Raw genomic sequence first — 22,586 nt, 5'->3', positions numbered from 1 at the left:
ATCTTCCCCGTTAAGACCCGGGAGATCCCTCCCATTTCCGGTTAGGTCCTTGAACCACTCCCACCCCACCCCCCAACCCCAGCCTACCCGTGTCTCCTCTCTTCCCCTTCCCAGGACAGCTGGGAAAGACTGAGCTAACTCAGCATAAATGCAGTCACAAAGGGAAGGGTGGCCTGTAGTTTCCTCTTTTCAATGTCCTTTAAAGGTACTTTATAATATATATACTATGTTAGTACCAAAGGACAAATGCATGATTTGTAAGTAAATAAATACACTGTATTATGTGGCATTCCCTGGATGTCTTACTGATAGGGCTGCATAACTTAACAGGTTGGAAATCATTGCCCTAGAGGGCAAAGCCTCCTCCCAAAAATTTTAGAAACGAAACACAGAGTTACAAGAAAATTCTGCTCCCAGAAAGCCAGTGCTCACACTGTAGTCCTGTCCAGGACTGTACTTTCTAACTTAACATTTATGTGGCTGGCTCACTGAGGTTTCTTCAGTTCAGTTCAGTCGCTCAGTCGTGTCCGACTCTTTGCGACCCCATGAATCACAGCACGCCAGGCCTCCCTGTCCATCACCAACTCCCGGAGTTCACAGGAGACCTAATTTGAGTAGTGATTCCCTTCTTTGACTTTTTCTTTTTTTCATGCATTTGACCGACATTTCTGAGTATCCACTAAGTGTGGGGCATTTTGCTGAACATGAAGGATTTGATGAGGAGCGCGGCAGGTACACTCCCTGCCTTGTTTGGGCCTGGCATGGGCAAGGGATGGTGCTCCTTCTTTCTGGAGCCTGTCCTGGTCCTGCAATTAAAGCTCTGCACCTGACTCTGGCTGAAGTGAAAGGAGGCCCTTTTGGGGGAAGACGAAAGACTCCCAAGTTCCTGAAAGGGTGCATGTAATTGACGTTACCAGGAAGCTTGAGAAATAACTGGAAAGCCTTAGTGTCCTCGGGTCTCTTGGCACAATGCTCCCGGCCCATGACTGATCAGGAGAGGGGCATTTTCTGGACTCATTTTGTCACAGTGCTCATCTGAACATCTCATCTGTTAAATGACATTTAGGGGGTTCAGTCCTAATTTACTTTATCATCTCCTATTTTATGTGTCCTGGGCAGCTCTAACTTCTGTTGGAATACTGAAAAGCTTTTCACCGTTTTCCCCACAACTTCCGAGTAGCATAAATCACGCACTGTCTCTTGAGAGTTTTGTGGTCTCTCTTGGATCAGCAGCGTTCCGCCTCAAGCCAAAACTGAATGTAGACATACTGGTTATAAAAGAAAGACTGGAATAGTCTCACAAGGGAAATGGTGCAGACACTGAGAAGCCTGAAGGAATTCAGCGGTGACCCCTGAGTCTTCCCACTTCTGAGTCATCACCCTTTTGTGTGTTCAACCAGCACCCTCTTGGAATTAAACACCTTCTGTGTGCCATGCATTCTGCTGGGAACATGAAGATAAATGACCAGCAGCTCTGTCCTCTAGGATATCATTAACAGAGTCCCAACTAACTCTTCATGCGCTTACTAGTGCCCTGGCGTGGGAACTGGAGTGTTCTGAATATCCGTATATGCCGGGTACTGTGCTAAACACTTTAGGTCCATATCCTTACAGTACCACCAGGAGCTAGTTTCCACTATCACCATTTTACAGATGGAAAAACTTCAGCGTAAAGAATTCAATTAACTTGTCCTGAGTGACATGGGCTGTAAGTGGTGAAATCCAGGTGTTGTGGCAGAGCCTGGGTGTTTTGGCCACTGCTGTCCTGAGTGGCTCTGCTCTTGGCCACAGCTGATCGACTGGACCAGGACACCTGAGCTAACTACAACCAGACTCCCACTGGAATTTCCAGTTAGTCTGAGAGATACCAGTCAGTCTCTGTTGGGCAGCTGAACCGGGATGTGGTGAACACCTTGCAATGTTGGTGGGGGGCCATGGTGGGGAGTGGTCAGACCACAAGATTTCAGAAGAGAAACCTGGTATGTGGAGAGAGAGAAAAAGGGAGAAAGTGGAGGGAACAGAGATGAGGATAAAGAGAGACAGGCAGCAAGAGGGCCGGAGACAGTCCAGGCGAAGCTGCCTGAGCTCCTAATCCCTTTGCAGTTTCTGATTCTAACTCTCCTTAGGGTCCCAACTCATTCTCTGCTTTTGATTCCATCTAGGAAATACCTCTGAATCCTTATTCCCCAATCTTTGATACCTGCTCGGCCTTTATTTTCTGTTTTTAAAATTATTTTATATATTTGGCTGTGCCTGGTCTTAGTAGAAGCACTTGGGATTTTTAGCTGTGGTGTGCAAACTCTTACTTGGGATCTAGCTCCCTGACCAGGGATCAAACCTGGACCCCCTGCACTGGGAGTGCAGAGTCTTAGCTACTGGACCCACAGCGAAGTCCCCTGCCTTGTTTTCTTAAGCTGTTGTAAGTGGATTCTTTTTTGTTTGTTTTTCTATTACTTATAACCCAAACAGTTTCATGGGTAAGCCAGTATCCTAGTTCAGGGCATGAACAGACCCTGGAGAGATACCAGCTGGGTAATGAGGAAGGTGCTGTGGACAGGCGCCCATGGAGAGGTTCTAGGAGGAAGGGAAGCTGAGCCAGACCCCAGGGGTCTTTGGGGTGCAGAATGGGCTGTGAACAAGAACAGCTCTTTCAGCAGTTGGGCCCCTGTGGACAAAGTGGTGGATGATAGATGGTGTGGTGGTGTTCTAGAAAGCGAGTAAAGGCAGGTCCTATGGGGTCATGGGTGAAGGAAAGGTACACCCGCAAGGCAGGGGTGTGTGCTACAAGGGGGTTTGTGTCTGACAGGACCATGGAGAGGGGAGCCAGTGCATTCCTATAGAACCATCTTGTCCACTCCTATGAGAAGGATGAGCTGAGTGATTCTCTTTAGAAAAAAAATTTATTTTTGACCTTGCTGGGTCTTCTGTGTGGGCTTTTTTCTAGTTACGGAGAGCGGGGCCTACTCTCTAGTTGAGATATGCAGGCGTCTCATTGTAGTGGCTTCTCTTGTTGCAGAGCATGGGCTCTAGGGCTTCTGGACTCAGTGGTTTCAGCTCAAGGGCTCTAGAGCATAGACACAGTAGTTGTGGCACACGGGCTTAGTTGCCCCGTGGCATGTGGGATCTTCCCAGACCAGGGATCGAACCTGTGTCCCCTGCATTGACAGGTGGATTCTTAACCATTAGACCACTAGGGAAGTCTGAGTTGAGTGATTTCTCCTTGACGTTCATCTTATGGAACTGAACCAATAAGGGTTTCTACTTTCTTATTCTCTCGGTCACACTTTAATTTGTATTTATCTTTTTAATACACACATTTTGAATGGATTTCAACTCAGGTTGTTATTTTAAAAGCCTGTGTTTGGAAAGAGTAGAATTTAGAAATCGAGAGGACAAAAAAAATTATAGGGTCCTCAATAGATCAAACTTATATACGACACTGGTGAACGCAATTTTCAAGGTGACTGGCTGCGGTCGTAATGTTGGAATGCTTTAAATATTACAGAGCCATTTGATTGGTGACTGAGCTCAAAATGTGGCTCCAAATAACCATGTCAAGGTATTGACTTTGTCCTAAAGGTTCCAGCAAATCTGAAACCACATTAGAAATTGGAGTTCTTTAATTTGGAGTCAGAGAGTAACTCATTCCAGAACATTTCCCCTTATGTTTTCCCTGGTGATGGGGTCTAGTGAGAGAAGCCCTCTACACTTCCACTGAAATTATCCATTTACCACGCAGGGAGATTTATATGCCAGCACGACACAATGTCAACTTCAGCAGCCAAGTCCATTTTTCATTCCAGGCTTCTGTGAAAGGGCTCTTTAAAGTCTACTTGAAATATTCGGCAAGGCCATAAAATGAAATTCTAGAAATCTGCTTTGCGAACTAGTCTTCCAGTTATAGCTTTACTGCTCATCATTATTTCAAAGGCCTTATTCATCCTAAAACTATAGTTCCTTTCTTACAAAAATGAGATGCCCTTTGCCTTTTTGGAGAGCAAAGCCTGCGGTTAGTGTTTTCTAATCAATCCTGGCTAAGGAAGGGGAATGACAGATGATATATGTTTATGTTTCAGAAAGGAAAAGTGGGAAGTGATAGCAAGTAAAAGGAGAGCTTGATGCTGTGGAGAGAGTGAAATAAAATAGGTAACATTTATTGGATGCTTCTAGGCAGTTAGCTCATTGAATCCTCCCAATCATCTTGTGAGTCATTTACTATTATTTATGAAACTTTATAGATGACAAAACGGCTGCAGGGAGAGGTCAAGTAACTTTGCCCAGTGTCACCAGCCACTAATTTCCTTCTAAGAAAAGACCTGATGATAAACTCGCACAGTGATGATGGAGTGAAAAATGAGAAAAGATGTATTCCAACATGTCCAGGCCTTTCTGGTCAGCACAGATACAATGGGGAAACGCTGCATGCTGGAGGGGCAGGTGAAAGGAAATGTGTGCCCCCCGGCCCCTCCAAAATGATGTCCCTAGAGTTTAAAAAAACAAAATTACTCAAAATGCTAAGGAGCATTTTTTTTTTTTACATACATCTGCTTATTTCTTTGTTCTTTTACCAGACAGCTTAACAGTCTTTAATGTTCATTTAACTGGATAAGATGATATCACCATTTTTGGAACCAGAGAGCATTTTTTACATAAATGCACAAGGATAAAACCTGGAGTGGGGAGGAGGAGGCACAGCAAGGCCACTGATGCTATCTGAATAGACCATTCGTTTCTGTTTTCCTGTGCTAGGAAACATCTGGGTTTCCAGTTTTATATCCTTAGGCTCAAATGCTATATTCCAATTTGCATAGCTTCCACTGACGAATCTGGACTAATGTGATTAAGTCACACTGCAAAAGTTCGGAAGGATGTGGGAAGAAGGTGGACAATTAAAATCACCCAAGCATTTAGAAACACGGGCCCTTCTCCCTCCCTCACCCTTCATTCCCTAAAATACATGCTGTGAGCATCCTCTGTGAAAGCTCTAATATAAAAACCAATTAAGAAATACACTTCTGCACAGTTTTTATACCAACTTACTTCTCTTATCATCAAGGTTCCTTCTCTTGAAATACTGCCGCCGAAAGTGTCTGCAGGAGAGGCCTCCAGCCCGTGCGTGCCGACCATTCCCACATTGTACTGCTCAGCACTCCCGGGGCCTCCTGTGGGTCTGAAATAGGAGGGAACAGTATTCATGACAGCGTATGCTTGAGAGTCCCTTGGACAGCAAGGAGATCAAACCAGTCAATCCTAAGGGAAATCAACCCTGAATATTCATCGGAAGGACTGATGCTGAAGCTCTAATGCTTTGGCCACCTGATGTGAGGAGCCAACTCATTGGAAAAGACCCTGATGCTGGGAAAGATTGAAGGTAGGAGGAGAAGGGGACGACAGAGGATGAGACGGCTGGATGGCATCACCAACTCAATGGACATGAGTTTGCACAAACTCCAGGAGATGGTGATGGACAGGGAGGCCTGGTGTGCTGCAGTTCCTGGGGGCGCAAAGAGTTGGACATGATTTAGCAACTGAACAAACAAATGCTTAGGGAGCCTCTGTTTCCTGTCCACGGTGATATATTTTATTGTAGTAAAGTAGATATAACATATAATTTAAGTGTACAGCTCAGTGGCCTGAAGCGCATTCCACTTTAATCTTTAACACTGCAAGGATGCTTGAACTGGGGTCCCACTTCCACGTGTAATAGTCGTCCTCTCCACCCGTTAGCCAGGGTAAGCAACTGGGCTCCGCAAGATCTCCAAGTTCTCCCTACTCCTCTCTGACCAGCAGATGCCCTAGATTTTGTCCATGCTGTTCCTCTGCCTGGAAAGATCTCTTCTACCCCACTTGGCTGGTTCCCTATCATCCATCTGATACTTTCCCAGAGAAGCCTTCTCTCACCAGCCATCCACATCTTATCCCACCAGCTCCTCTTCTTGCTCTGCATCCTTTTTCTTTAATAGTCCTCATCACGATTTGCAATTCTAGATCTTTCTGACTCTTCTAATTTTCCTCTTTTTTCTCATTAGAAAAGATGCTTGTGAGGGCAGAATTCTTGACTTTTTGCTCATCCTTAAATACCCAGGATCCAGCACAGAACTTGGCACAGAATAGGAGTATAAAAATAATCATGTGATAAGTAGGTGTTACACTGTTTTATAGAGAATAAGTATCTATGAAGAGCATTCTGGTGTACCAGGCATCCATTAACGAGGCTGTTTAACTCAAGAGCATCCAGTACTTTTAAAAATCTCTGTAATCACCTCACACTGTGGCATATTTATTTCCAGTTCATTTCTTGCTCTTCTATTTAAGATACAGTGGAAGAAGGGAATCAGATCTTGACATACGCTCTGAGAGCAGACATTGATGTTTGCTGTGGCCCCTGGCACAGACCAAAGCACTGCAGGAAACCGAGGGCCAGACATGTGATGTGGGTGCCTGTAGGACTTCAGTTTTCAATGCTGGACCTATTGTTACCCCACTGGGCAGTTAACTCTCTTTTATACTGAGGCTGAATTTTGAATTAAATACATCTAGGTATGGGCTAGAATTAATGTGTTTGGGAAGCAATTTCAAAGAAGTATTTTTAATATTTCACTCCCAGGAAGGAGCTATTAATAGTGTTACAGAGACATGGAAAAAGAAATTGATGTAATGAATTCCTGGTGTATTGCTAGATTGGTCTATCAGAATAATTCTCATAACTATGATTTCTTTACTCATTTATTCGAAAATCTGTTTTATCTTGTATTTTATTTTTTCTTAGCAGCTTTAAATTCTTTTTTGGGACAAGATGATGTTAGACAAGTCAGTCAGTAAATTAAGCATTTATCAAGAGCCAAAGCTCCCTAGGAAGGGAGGCACTTTCCTTTGTCACTCAGGCATTCTTTGGCACTGTCAGAGGCTCGACTGACCTGGTGACCACCACTGGGTTGACACCATACAGTCAAGTTCTCTTTCACCATTAGAGAGTCCCACCTGAGTTCAAATACCGAAGATATTTTCCTCCACTTATCTTCTTTATTCTGATGATATTCTGATTCTGAAAAGTGAAAGTGAACTCGCTCAGTTGTGTCCGACTCTTTGCGACCCCATGGACTGTAGTCTACCAGGCTCCTCCGTCCATGGGATTTTCCAGGCAAGAATACTGGAGTGGGTTGCCATTTCCTTCTCCAGGAGGTCTTCCCAACCCAGGGACTGGACCCCGGTCTCCCACATTGTAGGCAGACGCTTTATCGTCTGAGCCATCAGGGAAGTCCAAACATTTTAATCAGAAATATCTCAATATGGATGAATTTTCATGAAAAAAGTATTTCCTATTGCTCTTTTCAATAAGACAATTCCTTAATTTTTTACATATCTCAGTTAAACTCTTCCCCAATTTTTCATTTTCATCATAATTTTAGTAAAATTGCCATCACTGGTTCCAACTCTTCTCTATGCAGATGTTACGGCAAAGATATGATACATCAATCAGCTTCTTTGTCTGTATAATCTTTCCAAAGCTTCTGTGGTCACTACTCCTACCAGGTCCAATTTTTCCTGGAACAATTTAAAGATGAAAATTGTATTAAGATTTATCTGTCAATTTTCAATCAATAGCAAATTTTACAGTGTACAGTGTTAACCACTGTCAGTTTTACATTTCATGGAATATTTTTCTGTGACTATTTCTTCCTGGGTCAATTTTATGTGCTAGAACTGCTTCATTTAATGATAAATTTTAGTGTTGATCAGTTTGGGCTGGTTTGAGTTTTATTCTACATTAGTTCTACTAGTAATATTCCTTATAGACTGTCTAAAGGATGACTATATTTCTTCCTTAGTCAATCTTCTAAAATGGTGAGCAATTCCTCTTAGAACGGTTGTTCTATTGTGCAGGATCTGTCTGCTGTATTGTGAATCTTCTGTATATATCTGCTCACTTAGTGTGTCTTGTATTAATGGTCCACACCATTAATTTTTCTGTTAACATATAGCCTGATATAAGATCATGGCTTCTGATGATGAAAATTCACATAAATTTCTGTGTGCTCCAAAGCAACTCTCTCTATATTTTTTTTTAAAAGGCAAAGTGCAGCCTGTAGCTCATGTTTCAGGGACTGAAAAACATTTCTAAATCGTAGAAGACTTCTTGCTGTGTCTGTCACTGTTGGTCACTTCCTTTTGTCCTTCTGACCCCCACCCCCGGCTGTCCTTTAAATTCTGTCCCTGTATGTTTCTGTTGTGATTCCAAGCTCCCAACCCTGCCATGTCAATGTTTATCAACCCCTTAGAAATTCATTCATTCATTTAATTATTAGAAGTTTGTTATGTGATATATGTTGTACCAGACGTTAGAAAAAAAAAAATACCTAAAAATGAGATACAACCCTAAACTTCCATAAGATTATAATCAAATGGAGGCTGGCAAAAATCAAAAACTTAGTTTAAAAATGCAGTATTTCTAACTCAGTGAGAAGGGTAAATAGAAGAGCAGAGAACAATGTTACCTGGAAGTTACTCCTATCCTCCTTCCTGTGTTTTCACTACCCTTCCTCTGTACTGGCTCTTTCTTCCAATCAGTAAACCTGATAAGGTCTCTCCTCTCTCCCATTTCATTAAAATATCTCTCTTGAGCCTAATTCTGTATTTACCACCCACACGTACATTTCTCTTTTCTGAAAGTTCTCCTTACAAAGTTCTCCAATTTATTCCTCAAGACACTCTGGTTGACTTCTCACATGACTTCTTCCTCTGCTGTTGGTGTTCAGTCACTCAGTCGTGTCTGACTCTTTGCGACCCCATGGACTGCAGCACGCCAGGCTTCCCTGTGCTTCACTATCTCCCAGGGCTGGCTCAAACTCACGTCCACTGAGTTGGTGATGCCATCTAACATCTCATCCTCTGTCGTTCCCTTCTCCTCCTGCCCTCAATCTTTCCCAGCATCAGGGTCTTTTCCAATGAGTTGGCTTTTTTACGTCAGGTGGCCAAGTATTGGAGCTTCAGCTTCAGTATCTTCCTATACTTAACATCACGAACCTACAGGAAACTCTCCAAGTCATTTCTAAACTCTCGGCATCAGTGATTACTCTTGCACACTGTGTTTGGTCCCTTGCCTGTGTCTGATAATCACTCAGCCCCGTTCTTCTCTGGGTTTTGAGACCACTTTCCCCGGGTTTTTCTTTTACCTCTCTGTTCTCTTCATAAGTTCCTCTTAAGATGCTACTGATCCCCAGTACTCTGTTTCACTCTATATAAACCGCTACAATGTTAATGATAGGGAAAATGGAAAAGTGTGTGTGTGTGGGGGGGGAGGGTAGAGGAATAACATGGAAACCTACTATTTTCTTAATTTTTCTGTAAATCAAAAATTGTTCTAAAAATACTTTATTAATAATAAAATAATTTTAAAAAGCAATGGTTTAAAAACACCGAGGCTCAAACAACTATAACAGCTTACAGTTAGAAAAAAATCCTCTGTTCTAACAATTATTTTTCTGATCTAGAGTCTGGGTAGGAACAAGCAGTTGTGTGAATTTCTATAAAGACTGTAAAAAACAAAACACATCAACTAATTAGAAGGAAAACTATAGAAAATTTACTGTAATTGGGCCACATGTCTAGAACAATAATTTCCTCTAATTGGATCTGTCAAAGTGTTCCTGCAGGTATTGATTTAATTCAATTTCAATATACATTAATCGAACACCTGCTACATGAAAGGCCCTCAGTTTGGCACTGGGTAGTGGATATAAAAACTAAAGAAGACACGATCCTGAAACTGAAGAGATTAGCATCTGGAAAAGCATAAAAACATGATGCAAATATTCCAAAGCAAGGCAGGATGTGAGAATGTGGGACACAGGGAGAAGTCATTCCAAGACGAGGCACACACTGGGAGAGTGCAAAGCATTTGGAAACAACGAGGAGGTCAGTTTGGCTGCAGCATATGCTATGTCATGGCCCCAGGAGTGGAAAGAACTCTTTGTTGTAAGGCATCAGGCAGACAGCACAACTACAGCCACGCTTCTACAACAGTCCAGAGCCTCAACACTGGGCAGGATGGCAGAGAGGGTGGCAGGCGGGGTGGGGGAGGGGCACTACAACAGCCCGGGTGGTGAATGGGGCCAGAACCATGGCTTTCTAGTGAGGATGGGAAAGAGGGGACATGAGACATGTGGCTTTCATTGTCCAGACTGCATTTTATGAGACTGTACAAAACTCAAGGACTTGACAGAAATAGATGGTCCTAATGATGAAGACTGCACTCCACATGTACATCTAAAGAATGAAATGGTACCTGAGTGAAAGTGAAAATCGCTCAGTAGTCTCTGCCTCTTTGTGACCCCATGGACTATATAGTTCAGGGAATTCTCCAGGCCAGAATACTGGAGTGGGTAGCATTTCCCTTCTTCAGGGGATCTTCCCAACCCAGGGATAGAACCCAGGTCTCCCGCATTGCAGGTGGATTCTCTACAAGCTGAGCCACAAGGGAAGCCCCCAAGGGAAGATGCTGATATAAATGGCTGTCTCTTTGGCTTGCTTGGGCTGATGCCAATCAGCTAACGTGGCTATAATTCCCTCCTTCCTAGTCTATAATGCTTTTATTATTTTCCTGATTATAAAAATAGTGAGAGGTCACCATAAAACTGGCTTCCCTGGTGGCTCAGTGGTAAAGAATTTGCCTGCCAATGAAGGAGACTCAGGTTTGATCCTTGGATCAGGAAGATCTCCTGGAGAAGGAAATGGCAACCTACTCCAGCATTCTTGCCTGGGAAATCCCATGGACAGAGGAGACTGGTGGGCTACAGTCCATGGGGCTGCAAAACAGTTGGACATGACTAAGTGACTAAACAGCAACAACATCATAAAATTGGGCACATATATAAGAATCCCTTACAGCAGTATAATCCAGTGTGTGTGTGCATGCTAAGTTGCTTCAGTCATGTCTAACTCTTTTGTGATCCCCATGGACTGTAGCCCACCAGTTTCCTCTGTCCATGGGGTTATTGTGGCAAGAATACTGGAGTAGGTTGTCTTGCCCTCCCTCCAGGGGATCTTCCTGACCAAGGGATCGAACCCATTTCTCTTATGTCTCCTGCATTGGCAGGCAGGTTCTTCACCACTAGTACCACCTGGGAAGCCCTGCTTAGTCTGGAGGTAACCGCTTTTACAATTTCCCCTCACTCATTATTTTTCTAGGCTTGAGGCACTGGGAAATAGTGCAGTTGGCTAGTTATGGAATACAGTCTTTGTTATGTGCAGTCTTATAGGTTACATCACACACTACTAATATGAAGTCAATATTGTATATAGAAGTCACTGTTCTGCACATCAGTATCTACAGCTGCTTGTTGGAATGGTGGGGCTCCATTTCTGAAAAGCTCTTTAGTGTACACTTTGTGGTAGTGAACTGTGCTGCAGTAGATTTTAATTTTTTGCTTCAAAAATACACAGTATAAAATGTGAAGGTTTATCTTAAGAGTAGAAAATAAAAGTGATAAGAATGTGAGAAGCAGTCTACCTTAGAAATGTCTTACTCCTAAAGAAACAATGGATTTTTTAATGGTAAGAAGTTTTTTAAACATACAACTATTCATTCTATAGCAGAACACAGTGTATATATTTCATATTCACAAAAATGTCTATATTTAGCAAATAAAATACACATACACACATCTGTATCCTGTTTTTTCTCTAAGTGTGTTTCACATATAGTTAACTATTTTAAGTGTTCTTTAATGGACAATTGTGTCAATTTGCCTAAAATTTACCAATTCTTCAAAAGCCCCATTAAGTTTTGCCTCTACTACAAGCATTCAATGATAACCTATTTATTACTTCTGAGGAATATAATAATAAATTCTCTGAATGCCTTTACCAGTATCTAGTCTGTTCTCTTTCCAAATCACCTTGATGAAATGATTTCTCTCAAACATGGTACCAACAACATCACTCCCCAGCTCAGGACACCTTCCATGGTTCCCTGCTGGCTATGTGACCAAGCGCACACTTCTTGGTCTGGCTTCACTAGTCCAGACCTTTCCCCTTTATACCAGCTGTATTTCCACTAAACTTATCCTTCTGCGCCTTAACTTCAACTCTCCCGCTCGCCCCCTGCACCTTACGTGCTGCCCCCACCCCTCCTGCCCAGTATCCCACCTGGGATCTTAATATCACTGTGTTTTCCTTTCCTCCTTGATGATAGTTATTTGTGTACACGTCTTTCCTCTGCATTAGGCTATAAATGCTTTAAGGCCAGGATCCACAATTTCAGTTCAGCGTAGTAACGTGTATTGTGCACTCCATGAAGTGGCAGGTATACATAGAAGGCACCATGCCACACAGATGGCAGCACGGGCTCTGCCTCACGGACTAGGCTATGACAGGTAATCTCTAAAGTAACAAGAGTATGCCAGATAGCAGAGGAGGCATAGCGCAGCATGGTACATTTAGGCAATTTTAGAAAGATGGGTGCTTCTACCCACAAAGAGATGGGTTTGCCTCTAGAGATATGAGGATAAACACCATTTTACAGCCTTACAAAATATGACAGGAGGCTTAAAAACCCAAGGAGATTTAACATCTCTACCAAGGTGGTCCTTGGTTATTCTTCCAACTATTTATACTACTCTGAAGTTTTCCATGTATAATTATGTTTCTTGCCTACCCTTTGTGACCACATGGACTACAGCCCACCATGCTCCTTTGTCCACGGGATTCTCCAGGCAAGAATACTTGAGTGGGTAGCCATTCTCTTCTCCAGGGGATCTTCCCAACCCAGGGACTGAACCTGGGTCTCCTGCATTGCAGGTGGATTCTTAACCGTCTGAGCTACCAGGAAAGCTCCAACTAGAATGTAAACTTTTGGAAAGCAGAATTCATGTACATACTTCTTGAATGTCTCAAAGCCCTCAGTACTTTGAATGTCTCAAAGTATGAGGTCTAACACATAGGGGAAGTCTTATCAATCTTAAATCCACCCTCAGAGTTGTGTGTGCAGTGCTTAAAGGGAATTCAAAACATCTGCTAGAAGAATGAATCAATGCTGAGTCAAGTCAAAAACTGAAAGGACCAGCATATTTTGCAGGAACGTTCTGGATTAGTGATTTTGCCTCTGGAACAATTTTATTTGCTGTTAAAAAAGCAATTTAAAGCAATTTGTTTCCAAATGTCATATTTTAGCATACTTATGGCTGTCAATAACGGGGTAACCAGCAGTAAAATAACAAGTATGGATTTTTCAGCTACGATAATTGGATTTGTCTTTCAGAATTGCTTGCACGTCAGGATTGTTAATCAATGGATGACATTTCCAGCAGACTAGCTGGCACTGTCTCTCCAGTCTCTGCAGAACAGGACAGTCATCTGTGGCCTGAAATGGCATCTTCTCTACAGGAAGTAAATGTGGTGTGATGACCAATGTAGTAGCTGAGCCAAATAAAAGGAAGTGAAGAGGAATGAAGGTGGAAAAGTTAGCACCGTTCTTTATCAAAGTTATAGCAAACCAGAGCTGGACATCTTGTGTTTATTTGAGGGACGAAACAAGAGACGGATGTGCGTGTGCTTGTATGAATTATTGTTTGAACTGGGCAAGTAAAGGGGAAGAGGAGAGGTTCTTTTGTAAAAGGACCCATTCCAGTGAGAAAAAGGGAGTCCCCCTTCACTAAAAAAAGAGAAGAAGAAAAGACTGCAAATACGAAGGGAAAGCTAGGTAGCTATAAATATCTAAAAAAGAAGAGTGTATGTGGTGAAGTCAGACAGCAAAAAGGGTCACATAAAAGAGACAATGGAGAAGATGAAGCAGAAAATCCTAACAGGAGTGTATTTAAGTCAAACTCTCAGAGGTTTCACTGTAGGCTTTTGCTGGGATACTAACCCATGCTGTCTCCTGCATTCCACCCACCTTCATGGCGGTGGTAATGGTGAAATATACGACTCACGTTATCAATGTTAACCTCGAAATGTTATTGCCTATAATTTCGCTCTTCAGTTTTAGGGTCTGACTATCAATATCATTTGCCCTGAGATGACAAGCACCAACAGAGCATCACCCAAGGGACACGCAGCCTCACAACAGCCTAGATAAATAAAGTATATGCAGTCCTTGAAACACTACATATTCTAAGTTACTGTATCTAGGGAGAAGGGGTGAATGTAGAATGATGTTCTAAAAAGTATGTGAATCCCCCGAGTCAACCGATCCTGCCAGAGACCCATATTTCACATTTCTTTTCTGGTTTTGGAGACCTAACTCCTCCTGGCCTGCAATGAAAAAGCAGGTCTCTTACATCAGTCTGGGTATGTCGCTGACAGCCACCGTCCCGTCCTGGGTCTCACTCTCTCCATCTTCCTCCTCTTCATCACTGCTTTCTGACTCCTCACTGGAGGAGGAGTAATCTGTTACCTTCTTCAGCGGGCGGTTTGTTTCTTCAATCCGAAGTTCTCTTAATTCTTTGGCCAACGCCGTCAGATCCTACAAAAGAAAAGTTTGTCCAGCAGATATGACACAGATACGAGCAAAACACTATCTCTTAGCAAGCTTAAGCAACAAGAAAAAAAAAAGTAAAGAAAAAAAAAAAAGCTCTCTATAGAACCATTACAAACATAGTTACTGCATGAAACCAAGAAAACGATGTTTGTAGCGTGGAGAAACTAGAAAAGAAAGATGGAATAAATTTAAACTTTGTTTACAACCAATTGCTTGACTAGACTGAGACTGCTGGGTTCTGAATCTGCACATGTATATATGTGTGTGTGCGCTGTGTGTGTACACATATATACAGACTCTGGGTTCATCTTTTGGGAAGGTGAAGTTGGTCAGCCACCCTCAGAGTTAATGGGAAACTACACAAGATTAGAAATAATTTCCCAGTATTTCAGGATCGCTGCCCAAGCCACAGTCATGGCCTCTTCCTCATATGACTGCTACTGTACCAAAATCTAGCATCAGTCACAGAGCAGAGCAATTCCCAAGGTTCCAGCTACTGAATGACTCATTTGGTGTATCATCATTCCCTAGAGAGCGGAGGCACCGTGTCAAAAAATGGCCCACCCCAAAGCCCAGTGCCACTGAAAGTGATAGCCACAGAGCTGAGTTAATCAAGAGGAACAACAAAATAAAACAGAAAACAAACAGAAACAAACAGAAAAAGAATTCTTTTCTAGAATGATAGGTGTTTCAGTTTCTTTTGTTTTAAATTGCAGTCAACTGGCAGAAATCCTGGCAAAGAAGACATACATGAATGTGCAAATACCAAAAGGAAGAGGCAAATTTTCAGTTTTCCACGAGTATGATGAAACCTTTAGCCTTATGGGTGTGATGAGGTGGTATTTAGTCACCAGGCACATGGCAGGCAGTGTGCTGAAGATCTGACTACCTTTTAATTTACATGCTTTCAGAGCAATGCAGAGGGAAGCAGTTCTGCGAAAGCGTGGCTGCTCTATTTACATGGGTTAAACTGCCCTTGGCACACAGCATGCACATGAAGAAAAAGCAATTTGACATCAGTCTTACCATTTCTCCCTATAATAGTGACCCATGTGGGAATCAGAGCATTCAGTGAGAGACAGGGGATTAGGGAGAAAGAAACTCATTTGAAGATACTAAATCCCACAGTTTTCTTAAGGCCATATTCTCTCTTTATTTTAATCCAAAAATGTATTTGTCCAATTTGTCTGATGTAAGGTCAGAGTAATACAGATGATGTAAATAACATCTGATAATCTATCCTAATAGGTTAGAAGAAAAACTGTGATAAATATGTGTAACTAAATTATAAATATAATTTTATTTTGCGAAGACAACAGATCATCCTGTTTCTTTATCGTTGCCTATATGTCAGGCATTGATATATTGGTTACGACTAAGGGCAGAAGATGGTTCAGGTTTTTCATGGTCAAAACTTAGGAAGTTAAGTGAAGAATTTATTTCTAATTTCATAAAAATCAAAGGGATGGCAATGACAACTTCAACATTTGTTCTGTAGTCATTTGAATGGAAGCCCTTGGAAAAGGGAAGCTTCTGAAAATTCAAATTGTGCATTTTCCACACAAACATGCTCACTGGGCTTTTATACACAGGCACATAGCCATGGCCTCACTCTCTGTGGATATATTTATCCCATCCATGAAGATGAAAACAAAATTGTATTAAAAAGACTCAAACGATGTTTGAATATAGTGTATACCACTAATGAGGAGAAAAATTATGCCATAGAATTTTATGCAAATTTATTATTGGTTTCTTTGGCAATGAGCTAAAATTCAAAAAGCTAATATTCAGATTTCAGCTTTTTACCTCTTATTTCCTCTTAACAATTGCCAATGTTTATCTTTACCAAATTGAGGAGAAATGAAGGGTATTATACCCTTGAGCACATTGAGGAAATACAGTTTAGATATTTGTTAAGGCAATTAATGAAAAAGGACATTATAATCCTCTAAATCAATAAAATAACAAAAAATTAGATAAATTTATTTTGTATTTTTTGTTCTCTATGTTAGGACCATGTTATGTCTCATCAAAGACTACATCTAGTATTTAAAATGTACTTATTAAAAATTTTTATTATAACTTAAAGAGAGAATATGGTTTAAAAGAATGTATTTCTAATGTCAATAATTCTGAATAAAATATAATAATATTAACTTTTATTTATTTAAATTAATAATTTATTTTCCCCATGGGTTGGTTTTCCTTATTGCTGACATTTCAAAACAAGACAATTAAGATTTTAAAAATTCAAAACTATTTAGAAACATTTAGCTGGTCCAAAGCTCACTGATTTAAAGAAACTCTCAATTGTTAAAATGACCTAAATTTCTCCAAACACTTTATTTAGGAACACTTTAAAGCTTTGACATGCTTTATAATTTAACTTTTAATAGAGGGGTTTTTTTTTTTTTTTGGTTTCTGTGTTATGAAAAAGTTATCTTTCCTGAAGCATTACAAATAATTGCAATTTCCTTTTAAGTTTAATTGGTAATAGCATGGTGGGTGAGACATATATAAAAATCCCAAGGTAACAATAATAGGTAACTCGAAACTAATACTCCAGCCAAAAAGAAATTTAATCTTCCATTGCCCATAGTCTATACGTTTAGGTGAAGATTTGTTCCTTATTCATCTATCCTGGAGAAACTTACAATAGTAAAGTTATAGAAAACAAACATGATCTAAAATTGACACCATTGGGTTCAGATCCATTTTCATACGTTTTATTTTCTGACAATACCCATTTTCTCCATGTAATGAGTTTTTGTGGTAATTTATTGCTTGACTGTCACAAGCCTGGAGCTAAAAAGTATTAAAAAAAGAGAAATATTTGAGAATATATAACTGAAAAAGAAATATGGCAAAATGGTTAAGATTTTTGACTACAGAGTACAGATAGTTAAGGGGCTCTTGCCCAAACATTTCTTTTATGCAACACTTTTTAGAATCAACTTGGTATAATTTTTCTTTCAAAAAAGTTTACTTAATCTGACAATTATGCATACTCTGCTTTAAAACGTGCTCTTTTAGGTATCTTTTTAAAAACAATATAGTTTATGAAAATCAGTTCAATTTTTTAAACAATTAAAATAATAGTTAAAAATTTTAAAGTTGGTTTTTTCTTTAAAATTTACTTATTTTTATTTTTGGCTGTGCTGACTCCTTGTTAGAGCATGCAGGCTCTTTGTTGCCTTGAGGTATGTGGGATCTTAGTTCCCAGGGATAAAACCCACATCCCTTGCACTGGAAAGCAGATTCTCAACGACTGGACCACCAGGGACGTCTCGGTCTTTTCTTTACATTTTAAAATAATTCATTTCCTTTTTAGGAAGTGTAAAGATATGACTTGGGGAAGTCACATGTCATCAGTATCTTCAACTGGGGAAAAAAAGGTTTGGACCACCTGTTATCGTTCCAGTTCTGCCCAATCTATATATGTGCTCTGCCAATTGTCAGATTTCTACATACTAATGAAAAAAATGCTGGTAAAGCCAGTGTTTGCTTTTGTATCTAATCTTCATGACATCTGTTTAATTGTGCTAAAGTGAAAAGAATATTTATTTTGGAAGATGTATTCAATAATCAGACTACTCTGCACAATCTCATACTGCATTAGGAAGGAATGACAAGTAAATGGACTCTCCCCCAGAATGACTTTTATGAGAACTCAAACCATTAAATTAGCAATTATGTCTTTGGCATTTTAAGACTGCTCATTTCAATCTTGGGTTATCTAAATGGCACAGTCTCACTGGAGACTGGAGAAGCCATATCAAAACCTAGGAATGAAGACAGGAGAGAGTTCAGTCAAGCTTTTTCCATTGTGGCACCCCTGACATTTGGGGCAGATAATTCTCTATCGCAGGGTATTTTCCTGTGCACTGAAGGATGTTTAGCAGCATCTTTCTGCTCTACATGCAACATGCCAACAGCACTGCTTCCCATGTCCCACTTGTGACAATCAAAACTTACTCTCCTGCATACTCAGCTGTGTCCGACTCTTTGCAACCCCATGTACTGTAGTCCGCCAGGCTCCTCTGTCTATGGGATTTTTCCGGCAAGAAACTGGAGTGGGTTGCCATTTCCTCCTCCAGGGAATGTTCCTGATTCAGGGATTTAACCCACGTCTCCTGCACTGGCAGGCAGATTCTTTACTGTTGAGACACCAGGGAAGACCCCCAAACTGACTCTAGACTTTGCAAACGTCTCCTAAGAGGAGGGCAGCAGGGGGATAGTCATTCCTCGTTGAGGACCACCAGGTGATGTAGAACCAAGGAATCCCATATTTTCAGTGGTTGGGATCAGCGATACTCAAGGATAGAGTTATAAGAATCACCTTGAGGGCTTTTCCCAATCATCTATTGCGCCAAGATTTTGGTGCACAGCTTACACCCTCTCAATTACTTATACCTCTGTTTCCTACCTCTCATCTCTGCCCAGTGTGCTAAAGTATCCTGAAATAAATAAAGCAATTTTTAAAAGCCCAAAATAGCCTGGGTTAACCAGACGAAATCCATGAGAGTCCTTTCCCTCAAGACTAGCCACCTCCAAGCCAATTTCTGGACTCATAGGAGGAAACCCTGAGTTGTGTACACACACAACTATTTTATTGGTAGCCCGAGCACCACAACTGTGTGGGAGAAGGTTGACAAAAGCTGTGATAATCCCTGTCCTTCTCACTCTCATGAAGAGGAGGGGCAAAGCTGCAGCACAGAGCAATTCAAAACAATTCCCTTTTATCTTTCTATAAACGCACCCACACACTGTGGACATGTGGAGTCTCATTCTTTTGTGAACAATAATTCTTTAACTATGAAAACTTTCTTTCTAAGTCACTCTGAATGGTAAGGTGGTCATAATTCTGAAAAACTGAGGCTTTTTGGTAAAGATCAGACACATAGAAACATGCTTTTCCCACCAAAATAGTCCCATGACTCAGGCCTTGCCTTTACATAGCATTTCACACTTCAGATAATGCTCTCAAACGCACACGATCTTGAGGGAACCTAAACAATCTTGTGAGTGAGGCAAGGTAGGTGCTTTTATCCCCACTGTACAGATGAGAAAATTGTGACCCAGAGAGTTTGTGAGATTGGCCCCACCAGCTATTTATTGCGGGAGCCAGAAATTGAATGCAGCTTGTTGATCCCAAAGCCAGTGCTTTCCCCAAGTCATTTCACAAAAATGGTGCTCAGCAGAGTTCAGCCTGAAAGCCATAATGCTAGTCTTCAGATTTCATGCAATTAGACTCTTTGCAGAAGGCCTGTCTCCTTCAAAACAACTCCACTATGCTGTATTCATGCAGGTCTGACAAAGAGCAGTGAGGCAGTCATCCTTAGCAAGCTACCTAAGATTGGCAAAACCATATATTTTTCTAATGGAAAAATGTCTCCACCGATAAGGAAATAAACTTACTTAACTGGTCAGGATTCATTAACTAAAGTTGATGTCGCTGCTGATGTTGTAGTTAATGTCCCACAAAATTAATCTAACAATACCCAGTGACTCCTTGTTCACAAATCACACTCTATAAATTTGGACAGCCCTAGAAAAAGATGTCTCTTTTTTCTGTTAGTAAAACCACCATCCCCTAGCCAGGCTGGCGAGTGTAGGTGAAGAGCTCAGGATTCGCTACCGGAAGATACTAGAATGAGAAACTGCCAATATCAAAGCACTAATGCATATCTTCAGCCAGACTAGAACACTGGAAAAGTGACATTTTGGCTTGGAAGGGCTCTGGAGGTTTAAACGGTGTTGGAGGCACTCAGGCTGGCTTTTGTGGGAGGGACTCTCCTCCCAGCAGACCACTCTGAAGGAATGAAGTTTAAACTGAGATCCAATTGGCCACCTTTCTGAATATCAACCTTAGGAAGTCAGTTTATATTCACATCTTATAAAAGCATGACCAAGAAAAGATAATACTAACCTCATCTATAGCTTTCTTATAGCTCTGAGATAAGAGGAACCCAATCCAGAAGAATCCACGGGAGGGGAAAAGACCAGAAGAAAGGCAGCAGGTTAAACACAAAACGGGAATGGTTAGTACACAACTGATAAAGGCAAAAGGGAAAGGAGAACCTCTACCCAGAACGCTGTCCATTCCCTTCACTGCCACCCTCACTGTACTGCCTTACTTTTAAAGGTTAAAAAAACCCCACAAAATATCTTCACATTCATTTCATAGAAAAGACTCTTGAAAAATTCAGATAAAACAAGTGGATAGTAAGTCATTCCAAATTAATTTCCAACTTTGAAATTTCAGCCACCAAGCTCTTTTTTATTTCTTTGAGGGTATCTGGGGTCTGACGTGTTATAGCAATGAAGCTAGATTTCAGGTCGTCAAGTCCTCTATGAGATCATGCTTATCAAGTTTTGGTCCAGACAATATAGTCCTATAGCAGCAGAAATGGTGCACTATTAATTCATATGGAAAATAATGTGGAGGAAAGGCCAGAATATTTAAGAGAAATCCACAGAAAGTGCCCAAATATTTTTAACTGCTAGTTTCATCATCTCTTTGCCAAAGCTGCTGAGTAGAAATCACGGAATAACAGGAGCTATCTCTTCTCCTGTTTTGTTTTCTAATGTAGTGCTGCTGCTGCTAAGTCACTTCAGTCATGTCTAACTCTGTGTGACCCCATAGATGGCAGCCCACCAGGCTCCTCTGTCCCTGGGATTCTCCACCTAAGAGTACTGGAGTGGGTTGCCATTTCCTTCTCCAAACATAGTGCTAATGATCAGCAAAATATCCAAAGGTAGGAAAGCAATTCTGAACCAGTTCAGTTCTTTCCTAACCAGGTATGACTTCCTTCCAGATGCTTCTAGCACCTGTTCTTAATAAACTCAACAATTTTTGTTTCAGAGTCAGGAGCACATCCCCACCTACTTTACCCTGTGGGTTCTCTGGTGAATTAAAAGAGCTCAAATCTCTTTTGAGAAAAAAGCACTCACAGCTGGGCGACTGGGTCGGGTAATTTCCCGGGATTCTTCTGGTTTCACCTTGGGGGGCTCATGGGGGAGCACAGGTGATCCTTCCGACTTACTGTTGGCTAGAGGAAAGAACAGAGGGCCAAGAAAGATAAAGACCATCAGAAGGTGCTGGAGTTCTGTGGTGAGTCACCCTTGGGATGACTCAGAGGACACCTCACTCACGCAGACAAATCCTTAAGCACATCTGTGAAAAAACAGTAAATGTTCAGGCAAACAAAATCAGCCATATACATTTAGGCTTGTCACCTGGAAGTCACTAGGAACAATAGGAAAAACTGAAAAAAAAAAAAAAAAAAGGAAAAACTAGCAAATGCAACCATTTACTGAGTACCAACGGTGTGCCAAGGTTAGTTAAACACCTTTTAATGTCACTTGTCTCACTGAATCCTTGCTGTAACGCAATGGTGTGGCGCTGTTTCCTATTTCACAGTTGCACACAGAGAAGTAACACAACTAGCCCAAGGTCACACTGAAATTATGGGCAGAGCTGGGATTCTGTCTGATTTCTCAAAGTCCTATTCTCAATTATAATGTTAAACCAGCGTCTGAGTTATTCTGTGTTTGATTTTTTCTTTTACCACTTACCCATCAGGATAAGTGTTTCTGATGAAATGCTGTGGAAAAAAAGAAACTTGTTTTACTTGGGGGAATGATTTTTAAATGGGCGGGGCCGGGGGGAGGATGAGCTAGTTGTCTGGGTCCTTTAAGGAAGAAAGAGTGAGGTGAGGGAGGGAACGAGAGTTTGGTGATAAAGGGGATGTGCCCTGGAATACAGCAAGGGTCGGGGGAGGGCTGCTACAGAGTGAAGAGCATCTCTCTGATTTATGAGCTTACAGGTTAGAGAAGAAGCAATCTCAGGTAGGAGACACTCTTTGGTTTGGTTTCAAAGTGGTTTTTCCTGGGTCGGGACACAGCAGGGTAGGACACACTAGCTTTTAACCCAGAAAAACTAGAGGTCAAAGGCAAGAAGTTAAGAATTAAACCTGAACCAGATCAGAGAATTAAAATGATATGCCTAAGTTTGGATTTTCTTTAGCATTTTCTCTAATGAAATATATTATTTTATTTTATATGAACAGAAAAAAAAGGTTAAGAGAATGGCACTTTTCTAAAG

At 41.2% G+C, this 22,586-nt stretch overlaps 1 protein-coding gene across 9 annotated transcripts in view; it reads right to left on the bottom strand.

Moving 5' to 3' along the window:
* The window catches only part of TNIK (TRAF2 and NCK interacting kinase), a 410,743-nt gene that overhangs the window by 23,436 nt on the left and 364,721 nt on the right, over nt 1–22,586 (bottom strand). For 6 of the 9 annotated variants that reach the window (XM_088839141.1, XM_055409944.2, XM_088839149.1 and 3 more), the window contains 4 exons: nt 21,434–21,531; nt 20,409–20,432; nt 14,277–14,461; nt 5,041–5,170 (listed from right to left, as the gene is read on the bottom strand). In XM_088839141.1, the coding sequence (XP_088695267.1) occupies nt 5,041–5,170; nt 14,277–14,461; nt 20,409–20,432; nt 21,434–21,531 (437 nt within the window). The remainder of the gene's footprint in view (nt 1–5,040; nt 5,171–14,276; nt 14,462–20,408; nt 20,433–21,433; nt 21,532–22,586) is intronic. The other 3 variants (XM_055409953.2, XM_055409979.2, XM_055409996.2) reach the window with 1 other exon arrangement.

This window comes from Moschus berezovskii, chromosome 1 (genome assembly GCF_049115385.1).
Source record: "Moschus berezovskii isolate FMDL1 chromosome 1, NW_MosBer_1.0, whole genome shotgun sequence".
In the NCBI taxonomy this organism is placed as follows: domain Eukaryota; kingdom Metazoa; phylum Chordata; class Mammalia; order Artiodactyla; family Moschidae; genus Moschus; species Moschus berezovskii.
The sequence above is the reverse complement of the archived record's forward strand: the minus strand, read 5'-3'. Positions and strand labels throughout refer to the sequence as shown.